At 42.0% G+C, this 22,982-nt stretch overlaps 2 protein-coding genes across 3 annotated transcripts in view; one reads left to right on the top strand and one right to left on the bottom strand.

Moving 5' to 3' along the window:
* The window catches only part of CFAP91 (cilia and flagella associated protein 91), a 514,242-nt gene that overhangs the window by 301,499 nt on the left and 189,761 nt on the right, over nucleotides 1-22,982 (bottom strand). The gene's annotated exons all lie outside the window — the stretch shown is intronic.
* The window catches only part of GPR156 (G protein-coupled receptor 156), a 40,449-nt gene that overhangs the window by 10,922 nt on the left and 6,545 nt on the right, over nucleotides 1-22,982 (top strand). For both annotated transcript variants that reach the window (XM_070741902.1, XM_070741901.1), the window contains exons 5-7: nucleotides 9,641-9,751; nucleotides 13,649-13,774; nucleotides 21,762-21,857. In XM_070741902.1, coding sequence (XP_070598003.1) covers nucleotides 9,641-9,751; nucleotides 13,649-13,774; nucleotides 21,762-21,857 — 333 coding nt within the window. The remainder of the gene's footprint in view (nucleotides 1-9,640; nucleotides 9,752-13,648; nucleotides 13,775-21,761; nucleotides 21,858-22,982) is intronic.

The following is a 22,982-nucleotide window of genomic DNA, read 5'->3' as shown; positions in this document are numbered from 1 at the left end:
TTCAGCTAGTCATACCCTTACCAGGATTTGAACCTGTGGGGTCTACCTTGTGAGGCAGCAGCTTTATATGTGGATTATCTATCTATCTATCTATCTATCTATCTATCTATCTATCTATCTATCTATGAATGAACTTCATCATTAATTATCTCTTTGGAGATGGGGTTGAACAAGAATCAAATATACTAATATTTTTAATCTTTAATCTGTATATCTCAGTTCTCCAAATTTGTAATATTGCGTCTCCATACTTCAAATTTGCATAAGTAAAGAACAAAGTTCAGAGCAAGGTTTGGTTGACTCCCACTCTGGCTTGGCAAGCTTCATCTGATTTTTAAAAAATTGTAACCCTTTACTGAAGTTGCTGGTGTTTCTTGGGAAGGGGTTCAAATCCATAGTTGGAGAACTCCTGTCCTAGCAAGTAGTGATGGGCGAACTCAACGAAGTTCGGGTTCGGCGGATTCGGGCGGACTTTGCAAAAAATCTGGGTGATGTCACAGAACTCCGAACCGAACTTTAAACTTTAAAAAAAATAGAGCCGCGGAAGGCAGCGCAGCCCTGTGCTTGCCCACACAAATTAAATTTGCAGGAGGGTGAACGGGGACGCAGAGTAGCAGGCATCACCTTTTTCACAGTAATTCCGTGTGATGGAATGCCATGCGCTCTGTGACACCATCGGTCTCTGGCCGCTGTGACTAGAAGTAACAACTTGAGGCTTCAGCTTACACAGAAAAAGGAAAGGCAGAGAAAGAAGGTGGTCCTGCGGTTGCCCACAAATTAAATTGAGAGTCGGCGCTAGAGGCTTTGTCTTGCATAGAAAAGGAAAGGCAGAGAAAGAAGGGGGTCCTGCGGATGCCCACAAATTAAATTGAGAGTCAGTGCTAGTGGCTTTGTCTTGTGTAGAAAAGGAACGCAGAGAAAGAAGGTGGTCCTGCGGTTGACCCAAAATTAGAGAGAGCATTAGTGGCTTTAGATTACACAGGAAAAGGAAAGGCAGAGAAAGAAGGTGGTCCTCTGGTTGACCCAAAATTACATTTGCAAGAGGGTGAACAGGGGGCGCAGAGTAGCAGGAGGACGCAATAGCAGCCACCCACCAGATTTTGCACAGCAGTTCTGTATGATTGGAGGGCGTGCGCTCTGTGGCGCGCTGGGTCACTGGCCACTGTAGGCAGTAGTTACAGCAGACTGAACACTGAGGGTTTCCAGTCCACTAGTAGTGATCTGGCACCTCGTCATCACCCATGGCATCTTCATAGTTTATACTTTATTAGAGTTGTATGCCGCCCCTCCACGAAGACTCCGAAGGCTTTACATTACACAGGAAAAGGAAAGGCAGAGAAAGAAGGTGTTCCTACGGTTGACCCAAAATTACATTTAGAGAGAGCGCTAGTGGCTTTGTCTTGCATAGGAAAAGGAAAGGCAGAGAAAGAAGGTGGTCCTGCGGTTGCCCACAAATTAAATTGAGAGTCAGCGCTAGTGGCTCTGTCTTGCATAGAAAAGGAAAGGCAGAGAAAGAAGGTGGTCCTGCGGTTGACCCAAAATTACATTTAGAGAGAGTGAACAGGGGGACGCAGAGTAGCAGGAGGACGCAACAGCAGCCACCAACCAGATTTTGCACAGCAAAAGAGAGGCAGAGAAAGAAGGTGTCCCTGTGGTTGACCCAAATGTACATTACAGGTTCTCAGAACAAATCTGTGCAAAAAATAGGTTTATTGAACACAAACTTTAGTCAAACACAAACTATACCCAAACTTTCACCATAAAAATATAACTGACTATATATACATAACATGAATTTTACAACTGTCTGTGAGGGTGGTGGTGGTGGTAGCGAACGCTCTTACCATTCACTCAGGTGGTGGTGGCACAGCAACACCGTCGGTTAACCACGCCTGGTTCATTTTAAGAAATGTCAGTACATCCACGTTGACTGTGGATAGACGGATTCTTCTGTCAGTGATGACCCCTCCTGCAGTGTGCTTACTGGGTGTGGAGGAAGAAGACGGGGAAGCAGAGTAGGAGCAGGAGGCAACAGCAGGCACTGACTGATGTCCAGTAATCCTGGGTGGTGGAAGGATATGTGCTGAACTGCTTCCCACCTCATTCCCGGCCGCCATTACATTCACCCAGTGGACAGTGAGAGAAATGTACTTGCCCTGGCCATGTTTGCTGGTCCATGTGTCGGTGGTGAGGTGGATGGGGGAACTGACAGCATTTTGCAGTGCACACCGAATGTTCTCCACTACATGTTGGTGCAGGGCAGAGATAGCCTTGCGTGAAAAGTAATAGCGGTTGGGGACAGAGTATTGTGTGACAGCCAATTTAAGAAATCTCCTGAAACTTGGTGTCTCAACCAGGCGGTAGGGTAGCATTTCAAATGCAAGCAGCTGTGCAATGCTGGCATTTAGGGCCAGGGCTTGTGGGTGGGATGGCCCAAACCTCCGCTTTCTCTCAAAACTTTGAGGGGTGGACAGCTGATGAATGCTTCCCTGGGACGGTGGAGACACGCTTGGCGATGGTGATGGTGGTGGTGGTGCTGCTGCTGCTGCTGGTGTTGGTGTTGGTGGCGATCCATCATTGTCCCTTTGGGGACAAACAGGTGACCCTGTTGTTGGGGGAGTGTTGGCAGTGTCCGAGGCAGCCACAGCAGAAAAGGGAGACCCAGGTGTTTGAATACTTTTAAGGTATTGTCCCCACCGAAGGTCATGTTTTGAAATCAGGTGCCTGGTCATGCAGCTGGTGCTGAGATTATTAAGATCTCTCCCTCGCTTCAGGGAGTGGTGGCAGAGATTGCAAACAACCTTTTTCTTCTTTTCTAACTGCTTGAAAAAATGCCATGCTGGTAAGATTCTTTGTGACACATGAGGCGTGCTCAGCACCTGGACACGGTGGGCAGTAGTACCAGCAGACTCAGCGCTGAGGGTTTGCAGCCTTCTCCCTCAGCTTCTGCTTGCTGCCTGGGGCTGTGGGACTACCTGAGCCTCTTCCTCCTCTGAACTGTCGGCCTTCGGTCTACGTGGGATCTAGCACCTCGTCATCTTCTTCCACCGACCCCTCCCCGCTAGCCTCCTTCTCAGACTCCACATTGCAGTAAGCTGCAGGAGCGGGGATCTGGGTCTCATCGTCATCGATCGTGGTCTTCCTCGATGATGCCATGGGCACCTCAGAGAACAGCATTAAAGACTCCGCTGCTTCTGGGTGAGATGGCCTTGCTGCTTTGGAGGGGGGTGATGACTCAGGCAATGAACACGCAGATCTGGTGGAGTGTGTAGAAGGCAATAACAAGGAAGAGGTAGCGCTGCATGCCATGTCATCTCCAACTTCTTGCCCCAGAGGAAGGGGTAGGAGACGCAGGTGTTACACGCCCTCTACCTGCCCCTGCAGCACCAGCTCCATCACTAGCAGCAGCAGCAGCAGCACGGCCATGTCCCTTTTTTGCAGCTTTCTTCATGTTTGAAGGCCTGCGGTGACACTGGTCCAAGGAACAGATGAAGATGCGGCGTTCAGGTTGAACTAGAAATAGAGAAAAAATGCCTTGTAAAACTTAAATGCCCATGCAGCAGTAGAGCCTTTGTATTAGACAGAAAAAACATCAAAATCAGATACATGAAGTCGCCCCTTATTTGAACCAAAATTAAATTTCAGAGAGCACTAGTGGCTTCAGATTACATAGAAGAAAGAGATGCAGAGATAGGAATTGGCTCTAGTGGCTTTTCTATATATAGAATAAAAGGAAATGCACAGAAAGAAATTGAAAGAAAGTGGCCCAGAGGTGGACCCAAAAGTACGAGTTACAGAGGTCAGTAGCGAGACAAAAGTGTCTGTCCACCCTTTTATGTATTTATTTATTTTTTCGATTTTTATGCCACAATTCTTCTTAGAGTCTGGCCGGCTTACAAGTTGTTAGCCATTGCACTTTTTAATTACTTGAATGGCTCGATTGATCATTTATACATGAACTTTTTGCACCCAACCAATCTGCACGTTGCACAAATCCCCCTCCCTCTGGAGACAGGAAATAGCGTTCACCCTGCAAGCAGGTGTTGCTTTGCAAGACTGGAAGTTCCCCAGACCCCACTGGGGACCCTTTCTTCAGACAGGTACAGGAGTCCCCCTCCCTCTGGATACAGGAAATAGCGTTCGCCCTGCAAGCAGGCGGTGCTTTGCAAGACTGGAAGTTCCCCAGACCCCACTGGGGACCTTTTCTTCAGACAGGTACAGGAGTCCTCCTCCCTCTGGATACAGGTAAAGTTGTTTGCCCTGCAAGCAGGCGTTGCTTTGCAAGACTGGAAGTTCACCAGACCCCACTTTTCATTTGTCATTTGTAGACAAAATGAATGAAAGAAAAAAAAATGGCTGGAATTGAGAGCAGTGTCTTTGGCCCTCGAACAATTCAAACCGCACATCATCAATCAACATGTTCTGATTCTCACGGACAATATAGCCACAAAGAGTCATATTTGCAGACAAGGGGGCACCAGGTCCAAGACCCTGATGAGAGAAGCCCTGAAGTTGGGTCTCTGGGCAGAGAAGCATCTTCAGTCGTTAAAATCCGACCACATATCGGGAGTCCTCAATGTACAAGCGGATTGGCTCCCCCGGTCGACTCTAGACCCAGGAGAGTGGAGCCTCTGTTTCAGCAAATCTGCCACAGGTTTGGTCACCCATCGCTAGACCTATTTGCGACCAAGGCCAATGCTCAACTCCCTCAATTCTTCTCCAGGTTCCCATCCCCGGGAGTGGAGGCGACCAACGCACTCAGAATCCCTTGGCCTCAAGTGCAGCTTTACGCCTTCCCTCCAATTCCAATTCTCCCAGATGTGATCTACAAGGTCACCCTTGAGAAGGCCCAGGTGATTGTGATAGCCCCTCACTGGCCACGCTGGCCCTGGTTCACGGACATACAATGTCTGTCTGTCCAGGACCCCTGGCGACTCCCTGTTTCAGAGGATATGTTGCAGCAGGGCGCCTCTCTCCATCCAAATCCAGAGTGGTTCCACCTCACCGCTTGGCTATTATCCTGTGTGACTTAGACCTGCGAGATTATGACCCGGACACTGTAGAAATAAAGTTGGGCGATGACCGTTATGACAGTTGGAGATGACCGTTATGACAGTTGGAGACGACCATTATGACAGTTGGAGACGACCGTTATGACAGTTGGAAATGACTGTTATGACAGTTGGAAATGACTGTTATGACAGTTGGAGATGGCCGTTATGACAGTTGGAGATGACCGTTATGACAGTTGGGGGTGACCGTTATGACAGTTGGAGATGACTGTTATGACAGTTGGCGGAGAACGTTATGACAGTTGGGGATGACCGTTAAGACAGTTGGAAATGACCATTATGACAGTTGGAAATGACCGTTATGACAGTTGGAAATGACCGTGATGACAGTTGGAGACACCGTTATGACAGTTGGGGACGACCGTTAAGACAGTTGGAAACGACCGTTATGACAGTTGGAAATGATCGTTATGACAGTTGGAGATGACCGTTATGACAGTTCGAGGCGACTGTTATGATAGTTGGCGGCGAACCTTATGACAGTTGGGGGCAACCGTTATGAGAGTTGGAGACGACCGTTATGAGAGTTGGAGATGACCATTATTACAGTTGGCAATGACCGTTATGACAGTTGGAGATGACCGTTATGACAGTTGGAGATGACAGTTATGACAGTTGGAGACGACCGTTATGACAGTTGGAGATGACCATTATGACAGTTCGAGGTGACCGTTATGACAGTTGGAGATGACCGTTATGACAGTTGGAAATTACCGTTATGACAGTTGGAGACGACAGTTATGACAGTTGGAGACGACCGTTATGACAGTTGGAGACGACCTTTATGACAGTTGGAGACGACCTTTATGACAGTTGGATATGACCGTTATGACAGTTGGAAATGACCATTATGACATTTGACGATGACCGTTATGACAGTTGGAGATGACCGTTATGACAGTTGGGGCGACCGTTATGACAGTTGTGGACGACCGTTATGACAGTTGGGGATGACCATTATGACATTTGGAGACGACTGTTATGACAGTTGGAAATGACCGTTATGATAGTTGGTGGCGACTGTTATGACAGTTGGGGATGACCATTATGATAGTTGGAGACGACCGTTATGACAGTTGGAAACGACCGTTATGACAGTTGGAAACGACCGTTATGACAGTTGGAGATGACTGTTATGACATTTGGCAATGACCGTTATGACAGTTGGGGGTGACCGTTATGACGGAGACGACCGTTATGACAGTTGGAGACGAATGTTATGACAGTTGGGGGCGACCGTCATGACAGTTGGGGACGACCGTTATGACAGTTGGGGATGACCGTTATGACAGTTGGAGATGACTGTTATGACAGTTGGAGACGACTGTCATGACAGTTGGGGACGACCGTTATGACAGTTGGGGATAACTGTTATGACAGTTGGAGATGACTGTTATGACAGTTGGAGACGGCCGTTATGACAGCTGGAGACGACCGTTATGACAGTTGGAGACGACCGTTATGACAGTTGGAGACAGTTTTGACATTTGGAGGCAACCGTTATGACAGTTTGGGGTGACCATTATGACAGTTGGGGACGACCGTTATAACATTTGGAGACGACCGTTATGACAGTTGGAAACGACCGTTATGACAGTTGGAGATGACCATTATGACAGTTGGAGATGACCGTTATGACATTTGGCAATGACCGTTATGAAAGTTGGGGGTGACTGTTATGACGGAGACAACCGTTATGACAGTTGGAGACCACTGTTATGACAGTTGGGGGCGACCGTCATGACAGTTGGGGACGACCGTTATGACAGTTGCGGATGACCGTTATGACAGTTGGAGATGACTGTTATGACAGTTGGAGACAACCATTATTACAGTTGGGGGCAACCGTTATGATAGTTGGATACGACTGTTATGACAGTTGGGGGACACTGTTCTGACAGTTGGAGGCAACCATTATGACAGTTGGGGACCACCGTTATTACAGTTGGGCGATGACTGTTATGACAATTGGGTGATGACCGTTATGACAGTTGGAGGTGACCATTATGACAGTTGGAGACAACCGTTATGACAGTTGGAGATGACCGTTATGACAGTTGGATATCACCGTTATGACAGTTGGGGGCAACTGTTATGACAGTTGGAGATGACAGTTATGACAGTTGGAGATGACTGTTCTGACAGTTGGAGACGACCGTTATGACAGTTGGAGACGACCTTTATGACAGTTGGAAATGACCGTTATGACAGTTGGAAATGACCATTATGACAGTTGGAGATGACCATTATGACAGTTGGAGATGACCGTTATGACAGTTGGCGGCGACCCTTATGACAGTTGGGGGCAACCGTTATGACAGTTGGAAACGATCATTATGACAGTTGGAAATGACCGTTATGACAGTTGCGGGCAACAGTTATGAAAGTTGGAGGCAACCGTTATGACAGTTTTGGGTGACTGTTATGACAGTTGGGGACGACCGTTATAACAGTTGGAGATGATTGTTATGACATTTGGAAATGACTGTTATGACAGTTAGAAATGACCGTTATGACAGTTGGAGACGGCCGTTATGACAGCTGGAGACGACCGTTATGACAGTTGGAGACAAGCATTATGACAGTTGCCGACAGTTTTGACAGTTGGAGGCAACCGTTATGACATTTTGGGGTGACCATTATGACCATCTCTCAGCTGTGGCGAGGGGGGCGTTTGCCCAGGTTCGCCTGGTGCACCAGTTGCGGCCCTATCTGGACCGGGACTCACTGCTCACAGTCACTCATGCCCTCATCACCTCGAGGTTCGACTACTGTAATGCTCTCTACATGGGGCTACCTTTGAAAAGTGTTCGGAAACTTCAGATCGTGCAGAATGCAGCTGCGAGAGCAGTCATGGGCTTACCTATGTATGCCCATGTTTCTCCATCACTCCGCAGTCTGCATTGGCTGCCGATCAATTTCCGGTCACAATTCAAAGTGTTGGTTATGACCTTTAAAGCCCTTCATGGCACTGGACCAGAATATCTCCGAGACCGCCTACTGCCGCACGAATCCCAGCGACCGATTAGGTCCCACAGCGTGGGCCTTCTCCGGGTCCCGTCAACTAAACAATGTCGGTTGGCGGGCCCCAGGGGAAGAGCCTTCTCTGTGGCGGCACCGGCCCTTTGGAACCAACTCCCCCCGGAGATTAGGATTGCCCCTACTCTTCCTGCCTTCCGTAAACTCCTTAAAACCCACCTTTGTCGTCAGGCATGGGGGAATTGAAACATCTCCCCCTGGGCATGTTTAATTTATATATGGTATGCGTGTGTGTATGTCTGTTAGTATATGGGGTCTTTTAAATCTTTAAACATTTAAAAAACTGTTGGATTATTTATGATTTGTTGTTACATGTTGTGAGCCGCCCCGAGTCTTCGGAGAGGGGCGGCATACAAATCGAATAAATAATAATAATAATAGTAATAATAATAATAATAATAGTTGTAGACGACCATTATGACAGTTGGAGACGACCTTTATGACAGTTGGCGGCGACCCTTATGACAGTTGGAGACGACCATTATAACAGTTGGAAATGACCGTTATGACAGTTGGGGATGACCATTATGACAGTTGAGGACGACCGTTATGACAGTTCGAGATGACCGTTATGACAGTTGGGGGCGACCGTTATGACAGTTGGGGACGAATGTTATGACAGTTGGGGATGACCGTTATGACAGTTGGGGCCGACCGTTATGACAGTTGGAGACGACCGTTATGACAGTTGGAAATGACCATTATGACAGTTGGGGGCGACCGTTATGACAGTTGGAGATGACCGTTATGACAGTTGGAGACGACCGTTATGACAGTTGGCAATGACCATTATGACAGTTGGGAATGACTGTTATGACAGTTGGGGACGAATGTTATGACAGTGGGAGATCATTGTTATGACAGTTGGAGACAACTGTTATGACAGTTGGAAATGACCGTTATGATAGTTGGGGGCCACCGTTAATGACAGTTGGAAATGATCGTTATGACAGTTTAGGGCGACCGTTATGACAATTGGATACGACCGTTATGACAGTTGGAGGCGACCGTTATGACAGTTGGAGACGACCGTTATGACAGTTGGAGGCGACCGTTATGACAGTTGGGGATGACTCTTTATGACAGTTGGAGACGACCGTTATGACAGTTGGAAATGACCCTTATGACAGTTGGAGATGACGGTTATGACAGTTGGAGATGACCGTTATGACAATTGGAGACGACCATTATGACAGTTGGCTTTTTAAAGACTAGGCTCTGTCCTCGACGGATTGGACAGCGAGCAACCCGCGTGACTGCTTTAACCGCTCATCGTAGAAGAGGCGTTCAGGTAAGCAATCAACGCCTATTCTATCCAGTTGTGGTTACAGCTTGAATTTTAGGAACATCTTGGAGCTTTAATTATTAATTTGCTGGATCATCTATTTTCTGTTTGTGTGAAAATATTTCTGTTTGTTTGAAAATATGTCTTCTAGAATAGGTTGCATATCATTCATCCAGGAATATTCCAAATCTCCCCTACCATGTAATTTTGTATTTAGACTGATGGATCTTTCCCATTCCAACAGGTTAGAATTTGTATATTATACGTAAGTGGTTCCTTGGCTTTGGGCCCTATTCTGGGAAAGAGTTGGCGTTTATACAGAGTATTCACTCAAAAAGTTCCAGACAAAAGAGTGGTAAGTCCTGCTCACAGAAAGAAGAGCAAAGCTGGATTTTTTGGTGATAGTTCTTAAGCACCTATCAAGTCTCCCTAATCTGATCGATTTTTAGTATTTCGCCAATATTGTGTGCTCCACCCACATATTCTGGCAAAAAGGGGAGATTGTTAGAAGGAAAAAAACCACCCCTCTCCTAGAAAATGAAATATTTTAGAAAATATTAAAAAAACAGAATATTTCACCTAAAAGACAAGTAGACACTTAGAGAGGCACAAACTCACCCCCCCCACTTTTGTCAATGGGCCCTTTTCCCATCTCACCACATGGCACCTGGGAAGATTACATCAGCCAGCAAGGTTCAAAGGACAGCCTACAAAGTTAGCTAAGACACACACACACACCATTCACTAGGAGTCTGACAACCAATCAGAATACATTTCTTACACAGGAACAGGAAACCAACAAAACTTACACAGGAACAGAAAACCAACAAAATCTTGCCCCTATTTCCCCCTTCTTCACTCAATATCTTGAAACATGTGATCACATTTTCTGTTCAGGAACTCGAGCCATATGCTTCTGTACACCATTAAACCATCTTTCCAAGCAGTCTCCATGTTTCCAATGTCTTTTCCCCCACTTGGAACTGAACCCAGACATTTCTTCCAACAATCTGGCATCCAGATGGGACATTTCTTCTAACTAGCTGCTGTTGCCCTGCAATCAGGAGGTTGCAAGTTCGATCCTACCCTGTTTTCCCCCAAATAAGACATTCCCTGATAATAAGCCCAATCAGGCTTTTGAGTGCATGGTAATAAGGCCAAGGACTTATTTCAGGGTTCAAAAAAATATAAGACAGAGTCTTATTTTGGGGGAAACATGGTAGGTAGAGGCAGATGTAAGGGCCTCCTGGTTGGACAGGCGGTTGAACTAGATGACCTGCAAAGTCCCTTCTAACTCTGTTCTGACTGGTTTGTTGCTGCCATGCTGAGGTTTGTGTGAAGGCTGGTTTTTTAAAAATTGCTCTTGAGAGAGAGAGAAAGAGAGCGAGAGAGCGAGAGAGAGAGCAACAGACAGAGCGAGATAGAAAGAGAGGGAGAGAGAAAGTGAGAAAAAGAGAGAGAGAGCAAGAGGGGGAGAGAGAGAAATGACTCTTGATTAAAAGCATATGGTAAAAAGCACCCAAATAATAACAGAGAAAAAAAAACCCAGCCTCGCATGTGTGTGTGTGTGTGAACTCTTGAACCATTTCCAATAGCCCTCATCTGTTATTGGAAATGGTTCAGGAGTTCACACACACACACACACACAAGGGGGAGGAGACAGGGATGGAAAAAGAGGAGAAGATAGTAGTAATAGTAATAGATTTTGGTTTTGTTTTATTATTAATTTCTTTTAATAAAAAAGAAGGGATTTTTTTCTTGTTTGTTTATTTATTTATTTATTTATTTATACTTCTATACTGCCCAGTCCCAAAGGGCTTGCCGCTCAGACACTATACTTTTCCGCCCACACCGAAAAAAAATTAGAGGGAACATTGCTTCTAAGCACAGATCAGTATCTACTGCAACCCAACTGTTCTGGGGGAAAATGCACACAATTTTATTAGTAAATTTGACTGCAATTCTACATGGTTTCTATTTAGACACATAGAAACCAGATACAATTAGACATTATGGTTCATTTTTTGCCTCATCCTTCCTCCCAATCACTGGTTCAAGCAAGACATTACTTTGCTCACCCTCATAAATAAGAAGGCTCTATCGTGTTCTTAAAACTGGAATAGTTGCAAAAGGAAAAAGGTGCCTGGTTGAAAGCCTAAAAGAGGCAAGAGTAGTGCTTTGCCCAGCAGAATGGTTTCCTGCCATAATAAGAGTTCATATTATGTTGACAAATGAACAGATACATGGACACGCAATATACTGAATAAAAATAGGATTGTTAGCCATTTATTTTAGTTTTATGTGGAAAGGAGGGGAGAAGAGAGAACAAGATGCCTGATAAAACTGACCTATAGAAGGTTTCTACTGTCATCCTAAGAGAAAACTGTTGGTTATCACTGTGTTGAATGATAGACTTGGAGTGGTGAATTCCAATTTACCTCAGTGACAATATTTACAGTCTGCATCAAATGCCAGAATTAATCTAATCTATATGAATAGATTTATTTGCTCCACGCTCCCAAAAATTTAGTTCAATGTCTAAGCAGTATGGTCTTTTGTTAGGTTTCATCTGTTTTGTGTCTTACAACTTTATGTTTATACAACTTTATAAACCTTATTGGAATTAATTTCTACATGTATTATTATTTATTATTTCCCATTTTATTCATATAAATGTGATAATCATCAACATTTCCAGCAAAAATCATAACTGACTAGGTCCTCATTGGAGAATTTTTGCATAAAGTGGAAAAACGCAATTATAATTTGTAGTTTTGATTAGAAAAAATGAGATACTACAAAAGAGTGGACCTTTTTTTGTGATCATAGAGTAAGACATACTTTAGTAATTGTGCTTATATTTGCTGGAAAGGCAATCCAAAGTTTTATCTTCCTATTTCTTTTTGTTCTTCCTTTCTGCACTTCTGTTTTTTTCTTTTCTGTTTTTTCTTTTTATATGTTTGTGGTGGTTTTTATGTTCTAGGTCAGGGATGGCGAACCTATGGCACAGGTGCCACAGGTGGCACAGGAGCCATATCTGCTGACACATGAGCTGTTGTCCTAGTTCAGCTCCAACATGATGTGTTTGCTGGCCAGCTGATTTTTGGCTCACACAGAGGCTCTGGGAGGGCATTTTAGCTTCCAGAGAGCATCTGGGGGGATGGGGGAGGGCAGTTTTACCTTCCCCCGGCTCCAGGGAAGCCTTTGGAGCCTGGGGAGGGCGAAACACAAGCCTACTGGACCCACCAGAAGTTGGGAAACAGGCAGTTTCCAGCCTCCAGAGGGCCTCCGGGGGGCGGGGGAAGCTGTTTTTGCTCTCCCCAAACATTGAACTATGGATGTGGGCAGTTGCGCATACACGATAATGCAGGCCCATGCTTTTTAGGCACCCGAGGGAAAAAAAGGTTCGCCATCACTGTTCTAGGCAGTATTTTTTACTAAAAATCATTTCAAAAATATTTCCAGTAAAAGTTAACAAGAGTTGTTTCTTACAACAATCCGGCAATTTGGAAAAGGGTGGCTTATAAATCTAATGCATTAAATTAAATTAAAATCTAATTTTAGATTGATGCTTCATTTTTGTCTATTTTGGGTATATCTTGTTTTGATCTTTAGTCTATATAATTATGAGTCTGTCTAAGCAAATTTCCATCTTTCCTTTCTTTTGCTGTTCCTTTGCAAAGCCTTGATTTAACAGGTTTTATTGCTGGACTTAGAAGAGAGTACCTACGCTTGCATCAGTTTTTGCTATTGTTATTAATCCTATATTTTGTATGTGTTAATTATATTTTATCCCACTATACTAGATCACTCTATATTTCTAACTTCTATAATTCTGTGCAGAAAGAAAGTGGCATCATTAGATTGTTGACCTTGAGGGGGACTTGATTTGGGAGGAGGGCTTCAGAGAGGTGAATAATCCACAATGGCCCTTAAGAATTACTAAAGAAACAATCAGAATGATAGTTATCAATTCAAAAGAAAACTATCACACTTTTTGTAAAGAAATTATAAATACCCCATGAAATGGGCATATTGAATACTAATTGATGACCCGGCGCTGCCTGGGTATTTTTTCATCCTAATCACCCCCGCCTCCTGCGCATGTGTGCATGACCCCCTCCCGATGGTTATTTCCTTTCTTAATGAGCGCCTAGAAGCACATGGCAAATTTCAAGTTTGTAGGTTTTGTGATTATGGCATGAGTGGTTTTCGCTTTTATATATACGGTATATATAGATTTGCATTGCAGATTATCAAAGATTTTCAGCTGCTGGTGATGTTATCACTGTTAGTCCTGGCTGATATTATCCTGCTGTTAATATGGATATCCTTGGACCCGGTCCAGTGTCTCCAAAACCTTAATGCAGATGTGAAGGTAAGATAGAGAAAGATTAAAATTAGAGGAATGAATATCAAAGAATAAATGTTAACCTTTTTGTTTTGAATCATGATGGAAAATGTATACATTGTGTCAATGCCCCAAATAGCATCTGAGAAATAAATTAGATTCCAATCCAGTTCTCTCACAGAAGGTTCAATTTATTATCAGAGCCATGTTGGTCACGCCATTGCCATTCCAATATTAATTTCTTTCCAGTATGCCACCCAGGTTAAGGTTCATCCCATACCCACAAGTTCATCACAAGGACCAGTTCGAGTGCAGGGATTCCACCGACTTCCTCTTTTGTTCAGTTGATGCAGAACAAAAGATGACCTTGGACTCTTAAGAAAGGAATTTGTTGTGGCTAGTAACTTTTCTTTCATTCCCCTAATACCCAATTCCCCTAATACTGTGTTACTTTGGCAGGCCAAAGCCCCTAACTCCACATGATGGCTTTTGGCCTGACACATTGTCTGTTACCATAAAAATGGGACATTTCTACTCTCCATGTGTATGTGAAACATCTCTGAACATAATTAATGCAAGTTATTTATGGATAATTTTCAAGTTAAAAGTGGACAAGGCAAAACAGAGATTATGTGCAAGACATGTACACATACACAGAGTTAAGAACAGGGGTGAAATGCTACCAGTTCTGCCTGATTCAGGTGTACCGGTAGTGGTGACTGCCAGTAGTTCGGAGAACTGGTAGCGCCAGCACGAGGTTCTGCCCACCTGCCTGGATGCTGCCATTTTCTTTTTTTAACCCTCTGTGCATGCACAAAGCCTTTGTGCATGTGCAGAGGGTAAAAAAGTGCATGATGCTTCACACATGAACAAAACGAGCTTCCAAGCAAATCGCTAGCAAATCGTGTGCTTCCGAACCAGTAGGGAAGGTAAGTAGATTTCACCGCCAGTTAAGAATATATACTGTATTTTATTTATTTTATGTTTTGGCTAACACAATGCTTGTATTCTGTTAAAAATCTTTAGTAACCTCTGATTTTCAGTTTCTAAAATCATCACTTGCAATACTAGAATAGCAAAAATAAAACTGTTTCCCAGGACAATTTGTTAATTTTTATAATAAATTCCAAAACTTTAGAGTAAAAATATCTCTAATGTATTTGGACCCTTAATCCATTGATAACTTTCCTAGACCAAAATACACTTGTAGGTTTTTGTTCTTTATTTTAAATTCTTTTAAGTTCGCAAGCTTAATTTTAATTAATATTTTTGGTTGATGTTTGAACTTAAACTTGCATTTAAAAAGCTCTGGGATTGTCAGCAAAGTGACAGATCCTGTCATCTCCTGGTGCTCAAACCTGTGGAAAACCTCATGAGGAACAGCTGTCTGGAGCATACGTGGGCAGTCTATTGGAGAGGTTCTAAGGAACCTGTCTACTTACTGGTCTTTTCCCAATTCCAGTTTTGAGCTTTGTCAATCCAATGAATGATTTTAACAATATTATGTAACTATTAAAGATAATTGACCTAGAAAAGATACAATACTTCATGTATCATTAATCCACGTATGATCCCTTAATAAGACTTCCTGACTATCTGACAGAGACCAATCTCCCCTTGTAACATCAGCCCCTTCTGGCTCTCCCCAGTCACTGTCTGCCTCACTCTCAGCCTCAGTTTCCTTTGCCAGCCCCCTTGGCCCAGGATATCCTGAGGGGCCTGGTTCGTGGTCTTCAGAATCAGGCATGACCTGAGGTGGACGAGGATCACTCACAACAGTGGGTAGGAAAACAACAACAACACAGGACCAGCTCTGGACCTTTGAAAGCAGTCAAGGCTACAAAACAACTGTAGATTAATGAGTTCTTCGTTTCAGACGTTTTCTACTGAGGACAATCTTCAATAAGCAGTTATAAAGTATTCTCCCAGCAATCGGATTAAATGTCAAATTTTCTCCGTAATGAAAATTATGGACCCTTTGCACACCGGCTATTCTGAAGAATATATTGCCTTTTAATTATTTGATTATTTCTGTAAAAAGTGAGTATCTGAAGAAAACCTTTGATTATTCTCGACTCTCTAATTAATAAGAAGCCAGTAAATATCAAATGTTGTGTTCCATTAAGCTCAGATAATAAAACGAACCTGATATATCAATATGAACATTTAATTATTTATTAAATTTCTATACCACCCATCTCACCTAAATAAGTTTGCAACACTATAATAAGTTCTGACTTTTTGTAATAATAGTATAACTGGGAAGATAAATTTCCATAGACTGTCCCTTTTTTCTAAGCCAACTACTTCATAGCCATTGACCATTGTTCATATTAAATTGAACTATAATTGCCAGACAATGATTCAGTTGTTTTTTTTTAGCAAACCAACAATACCAAAATGTGAGAACCTTTCTAAATAACATTACATCAGCTCATACACTCCAGAATGCTTCCTCTACCTTGGACAGTCGCCAGGTTTCTTCTGCCTTATCTCTGACCTTGACACCAGGAAGTGTAGATAAATGTTTCACCAACAGAAGGAAAATATTACTTGGTCCTTTTGAAAGGGAACCAGTTGTCTCTTACAGCATGATGACTAAAGATAAACAGATATTATTCAAAATTGAAAGGCTTTCCCAATCAATGAAACTGGTCCAAGGGAAAGTAAAGCAGGAAACCTGGTTTCCTAAAGCTCCCAGAATTACAAACTTAGTAAGTGCATTCTGTTAATGCTGTTCCTGATGTGTCAGTCCTAGTTAGACCAGATTAAAAATATAGACCAGATGAGCTAATTCTATTTAAATGTAAGATTGCCAAAACAGAACCTTCTAAGCCTGAAAGTACAAATCTCCCACCATCTCCTTTATTGTCTGAAAACTTCTGAGGTTCTTAATCTGTCCGTTATACAACTGTGGACTATGCCCTGTCTTATCTGGCCATCGCTTCCCCTGTGTCTCAAAGTCATTGCTACATACTATTACAAGTGCCACAAGTGATTATGCACCTGAACATTCATATCAAATAACCTTTCGAACCTGATCATATAACTGGAGTAATGTGAATACCCATCAATAGCTTCTAGAGTCTGTTGACTCAGGCGTGTTTTATTTATAAATGTCTAAGTTTCCTCTCACAAATTGCATTCTGGATGGGATAAACTGGAGAATTACAATGGGGGAAAAAGTATTTAGTCAGATACTAATTGTGCAAGTTCTCCCACTTAAAAAGATGAGAAAGGCCTGTAATTGATATCATAGGTAGACCTCAACCATGAGAGACAACATGAGACAACACATCCAGAAAATCACATTGTCTGATTTTTAACGAATTTCTTTGCAAATTATGGTGGAAAATAAGTATTTGGTCACCTACAAACAAGCAAGATTTCTGGCTCTCACAGACCTGTAACTTCTTCTTTAAGAGGTTCCTCTGTCCTCCACTCATTTATTTATTTATTCATTCATTCATTCATTCATTCATTCATTCATTCATTCATTCATTCATTCATTCAATTTTTATGCCGCCCTTCTCCTCAGACTCAGGGCAGCTTACAGCATGTTAGCAATAGCACTTTTAAACAGAGCCAGCATATTGCCCCCACAATTCGGGTCCTCATTTTACCCACCTCAGAAGGATGGAAGGCTGAGTCAACCTTGAGTCGGTGATGAGATTTGAACTGCTGACCTACCTGTAGTAATGGCACCTATTTGAATTTGTTATCAGTATAAAAGACACCTGTCCAGAATCTCAAACCGTCACACTACAAACTCCACTATGGTGAAGACCAAAGAGCTGTCGAAGGACACCAGGACCAAAATTGTAGCCCTGCACCAGGCTGGGGAAGACTGAATCTGCAATAGGCAAGCAGCTTGGTGTGAAGAAATCAACTCTGGGAGCAATAATTAGAAAATGGAAGACATACAGGACCACTGATAATCTCCCTTGATTTGGGACTACACACAAGATCTCATCCCGTGGGGTCAAAATGATCACAAGAACAGTGAGCAAAAATCCCAGACCCACACGGGGGAACCTAGTGAATGACTTGCAGAGAGCTGGGACCAACGTAACAAAGGCTACCATCAATAACAAACTGCGCCGCCAGGGACTCAAGATTCTGCAGTGCCAGACGTGTCCCCCTGCTTAAGCCAGTACATGTCCGGGGCCGTCTGAAGTTTGCTAGAGAGCATTTGGATGATCCAGAAGAGTATTGGGAGAATGTCATATGGTCAGATAAACCAAAGTAGAACTGTTTGGTAGAAACACAACTCATCGTGTTTGGAGGAGGAAAAATGCTGAGTTGCATCCAAAGAACACCATACCTACTGTGAAGCATGGGGGTGGCAACATCATGTTTTGGGGCGGTTTCTCTGCAAAGGGACCAGGACGACCAATCAATGTACATGAAAGAATAAATGGGGCCATGTATTGTGAGATTTTGAGTGCAAACCACCTTCCATCAGCAAGAGCACTGAAAATGAAACGTGGCTGGATCTTTCAGCATGACAATGCTCCCAAATACACCACCAGGGAACGAAGGAGTGGCTTCGTAAGAAGCATTTTAAGGTCCTGGAGTGGCCTAGCCAATCTCCAGATCTCAACCTTATAAAAAACTTTTGGAGGGAGTTGTAAGTCCGTGTTGCCCAGCGATAGCCCCAAAACATCACTGCTCTAGACGAGATCTGCATGGAGCAGTGGGCCAACATACCAGCAACAGTGTGTGCCAACCTTCTGAGGACTTACAGAAAATGTTTGACCTCTGTCATTGCCAACAAAGGATATATAACAAAGTATTGAGATGAACTTTTGTTATTGACCAAATACTTATTTTCCACCATAATTTGGAAATAAATTCGTTAAAAATCAGACAATGTGATTTTGTGGATGTATTTTCTCATGTTGTCTCTCATGGTTCAGGTCTACTTATGATGTCGACTACAGGCCTCTCACATCTTTTTAAGTGGGAGAACTTGCACAATTGGTGTCTGACTAAATACTTTCCCCCCCACTGTATCTGTCCCAATTTATTTGGGATTATCCTAACAATGGTTTTACATTGGTAAGCGATTTGGCACTAGTGAGAAGTTCACTATAAAGGTTCTATCTAGTGCAATTTAATTTCATACAATGTTCTTAGTCTACTAACTTCTTTAAAATCAGGTTGATGCTGGATAGGGAGCATTTGCCACTGTCTCTTCACATGGGCCTTAATGTTCTTTATTCCCATCAAGGCTTGGGAGAGTGACATTGGGGTCCAGCCAATCGTAAGCTTAGATGGCCCGAAGAGACTGCAAAGCAGCTGCTTCTTGCCTTGGATAGGTCCATTGGACTCTATGGGCTTGAGAGATCAAATTCTTCAGGAGCATTAGTCAATACAGTATAATGTTCTGATTTACAACCTCTGGTGTTTGTAATTAACACATTACCTTGTGAGCTTTTGTCTTAGGCAGAAACCCTAGACTACAACTACATGAAAGCTATGGTAGAATCTGATAATAACTTTCAAATGTTACAAATTCAGTAACTGTCCCATTCAGGAATCAGCTATTTGATCTTAAAACAGGTTATAAAACCAAATTAAAAGAATCAATTTTTAATACATGCTATGTACAATTAAGAATAACTTTTTCAACCTACAAAGAATAGAAATGCACATTTTCTGGAAAATAATTTCAAGCACTTCAATCAACCTTATGTCTCAGCCAGAAACTAAGAGTCTGCCTAAGGTGGAAAGAATTCTGTAACATGCTATACAAGTTCTCTCCTACTAGCCCTCTGCTTCAACATATGCTCAGTAGTAGTTCAATATTTAATACACAACTTGTCAATCTTTTATTCACAAAATAGATTTAATGTTTAGATTTCTTAGTATTGTATTGCCTGCATATATAGTGTTACGGTATTAATATATTTATTTTTATAGATTTTACTCATTTTTAAGATTGAAACATTTATGGTTTTTAATCAGTATTTTGTAACATCTTACAGCAATTTTATAAAATGTTGATCAGTGGCTGGAATAAAGTTGTCTCAATTGATTTGATTGTTTATGATTTAAAAATGAGTGAAGGAAAGAGATACATTTTTTATCCAAAAGATGAATGGAAGAATGCTAAAAGAGGATGTGAAAGCTGCTTAGAAAAGAGTGAAAAAAATGTTACAACCTGTTACAAAACCCTGTGGGTTACATAGACATGTAAAAGTTGAACCTTGTGAAGTCGGGATGAGCTATTTTCAGATTAGACAGAACTGTTAGGTAAACATGAAGTAAGATAAATACAATACTCAACAGAACAAGAATGACTAGGCGTCCATTGAAGCAGGACTCCTGAAGCAGGAAAGGATTAGACAACTTTGGGGTAACAAATTAATTACTATACCAAAATTTATATGCTGCTTCCTTTTTTTTTTTGATTTCTAGGTAGTTTACAATACGTATATGAAATAAAATATTATAAAAGCCTTTCCATAAAATCCAATATAAACAACATTGTTAAAACTAAGTAAACATGACTTCAAACAAGCCCAGTTGTTCTCTTCAAATAAGACTGTTCTCATAATATTCTGAAACCATATCAGAAAAATGCTCTTTACATTGGTGCACAAATATGGCTCTGCACTATATCCCACAACATCTTGAATCTCCAAAGACCTACACAAGGGTCCTTTTTGTAGACTTTAGCATTCAATACCATCATACCAGATATTTTTTCTAACTAAACTATTATCAGCTAGCTGCACCTGAACACACTTGTAAATGGATCACAAGGAAGCAGTAGGTGAAGCTAGGCAAAATCACATCAGATACCTTTACAATTAGCACAGGGAACCCCAAGGCTGTGTATTCTCACCACTTCTCTCTATATACCAATGACTGCATCTCAAACCATCCATCTCTTAAAATATTGAATGCAACAGATGATGCAACAGTGATTGGTCACATTCAAGACAACAATGAAACAGCATACAGACGGGAGATTGATCATCTAACCTCATGGTGCACACTCAAAACCATAGAAATGGTGGTAGTCTTTAGGAGAAACCCTTCCATCCTTCCACCTCTCACAATACCAGACAACACAGCATCAACAGTAGAGACCTTCAAATTTCTAGGTTCTATCATATCTCAAGACCTAAAATGGTCACCTAACATCAAAAATGTCATCAAAAAAGCACAACAAATAATGTTCTTTTTGTATCAACTCAGGAAGCTCAAACTGCCCAAGGAACTGCTGATACAGTTCTACAGAGGAATCATTGAGTCTGTCATCTGCACCTCTATAACTGTCTGGTTTGGTGCTGCAACCCAACAGGACCGACACAGACTTCAGAGGATAATCAGAACTGCAGAAAAAACAATTGCTGCCAACCTGTCTTCCATTGAGGACCTGTATACTGCATGAGTCAAAAAAGAGGGTGGTGAAAATATTTACTGACCCCTCGCATTCTGGACATAAATTGTTTCAACTTCTACCCTCAAAACAACATTATAGTGAATGCCATCATTCTGCTAAACAAATAATTCTCTCACCACTGTCAAACTATTAACTAAGGCTGCATTACTATTATTATTAGTCTTCTCATCATTCCTATCACCCATCTCCTTCCACTTATGACTATATGACTAACTTATTGCTTGTATCCTTACAACTTATATTAATATTGATTGTTTCCTGATTGCTTATTTGTAGCAATTGTGACAATCATTAAGTGTTGTACCTCATGATTTTTGACAAATGTATCTTTTATGTACACTGAGAGCATATCCACCAAAGACAAATTCCTTGTGTGTCCACTCACGCTTGACCAATAAATATTCTATTCTAAGCTATTGAGAGACTACTACTGACACTCTCTAAGTAACTCCACCCACCTCTGTTTCTTGCCAAATGTTTAATTTCTTTCTTTCAACAATCTTAGAATTATATTCTATAATAGGAAAATGGAAAGTGTTAGGGTTTTCAAGATTTTGTAAACTAAGATTCTTAACTATATATTTCAATATTTGGCAGGTCACTGACAAAGACTTGAGTTGCATACTGAGATATGGATACATCTGTAAATCTCTCTATTCTGAATTTTGGTTTATTTTTCTTCTTGGATTTAAGGTATGTAATTTATTCTAATATGTCATTGATAAGAGCTTAAGCACATTGTCTATTATGCGTAGATATTTTAAAGATTAAGTATTTAATTTGGAGACAATGTTTTTGTACAAATATTAATATATTTATTATGTAAAGTTGAAAAAATATTTTTTAAAATATCACATTTGTTAGCCAAAACTCTCCAAAATGCAGTTACCTGTTGCATGGAAGATGACTAGATGGACCCTGATTTATAACAGTTGCTTCCTCAAGATGAGGAACATTTCTCATGTCTTAATTCCCTCTACTTCTATAAGGACAATTGAATTCAAAGCAATTTGTAGTAAATCCTGAAACTTTATAAAACAAGCTTAAAATAATTGCTACCACCTGCCTTTTTCATTCAATCATAATGTATCTTATAAAAGGACAGGGGGATAATTTGTTACCAAAGCCTCCCCAATTGTACCACCAAAATTTGGAATCCATAAAATCCAATATATGGACTGTCACTTGGCATTCACCAGCATCAATCAAAATCCAGGATCTCCAGCAGTCTGGCCTCCTGGCGCTTGGAATAGATTCAGTGGCTAACCAGCAGCCAACTGAAGGTAGCCTTTCCCTTGGAATGGCCCATTCTTTTCTGGTAAAATACCATATGCAAAAGGATTAAGATATTGGACCGTAGTGTAATTTCCTTTCCAATCTGCCCTCTACCATCCAAATAAAGTATCAATGTTCCGTCATCAAATTGGAGAGTTACTTCACATCTTATGGTTGTGGAGGAGAGTACGGTGTCTTATTACTTCTGCATTAAGAATGCTGTTTCGCCAGAAAAAATGGATCGTTCCAAAGGAAAGACTATGTTGAGTTGGCTGCTAGTTACCTGCTGAACCTCTTCCAAGGGTCAGGTGGCCAAACTGCTGGAGGCCCTGGATTTTGGTTGATGCTGGTGAATGCCAAGTCCATATTAGTGAACAAATAGATCTAGCATGTATTACTGAAACCTGGTTTAGCACCTAGCAAAATCACCCTTTCTGAAATCTGCTTGCTCATATTTGAGTCTACAACAGTGGAGGGCCACTCGTCTTTGGTGCTACCAGTGAACCCTCCGAGGCTGTTGCGGGTGCGCACGCTTCTGGCAGG

This window comes from Erythrolamprus reginae, chromosome 2 (genome assembly GCF_031021105.1).
Source record: "Erythrolamprus reginae isolate rEryReg1 chromosome 2, rEryReg1.hap1, whole genome shotgun sequence".
Classification (NCBI taxonomy): domain Eukaryota; kingdom Metazoa; phylum Chordata; class Lepidosauria; order Squamata; family Dipsadidae; genus Erythrolamprus; species Erythrolamprus reginae.
This window is presented reverse-complemented; position numbering and strand designations above follow the sequence as displayed.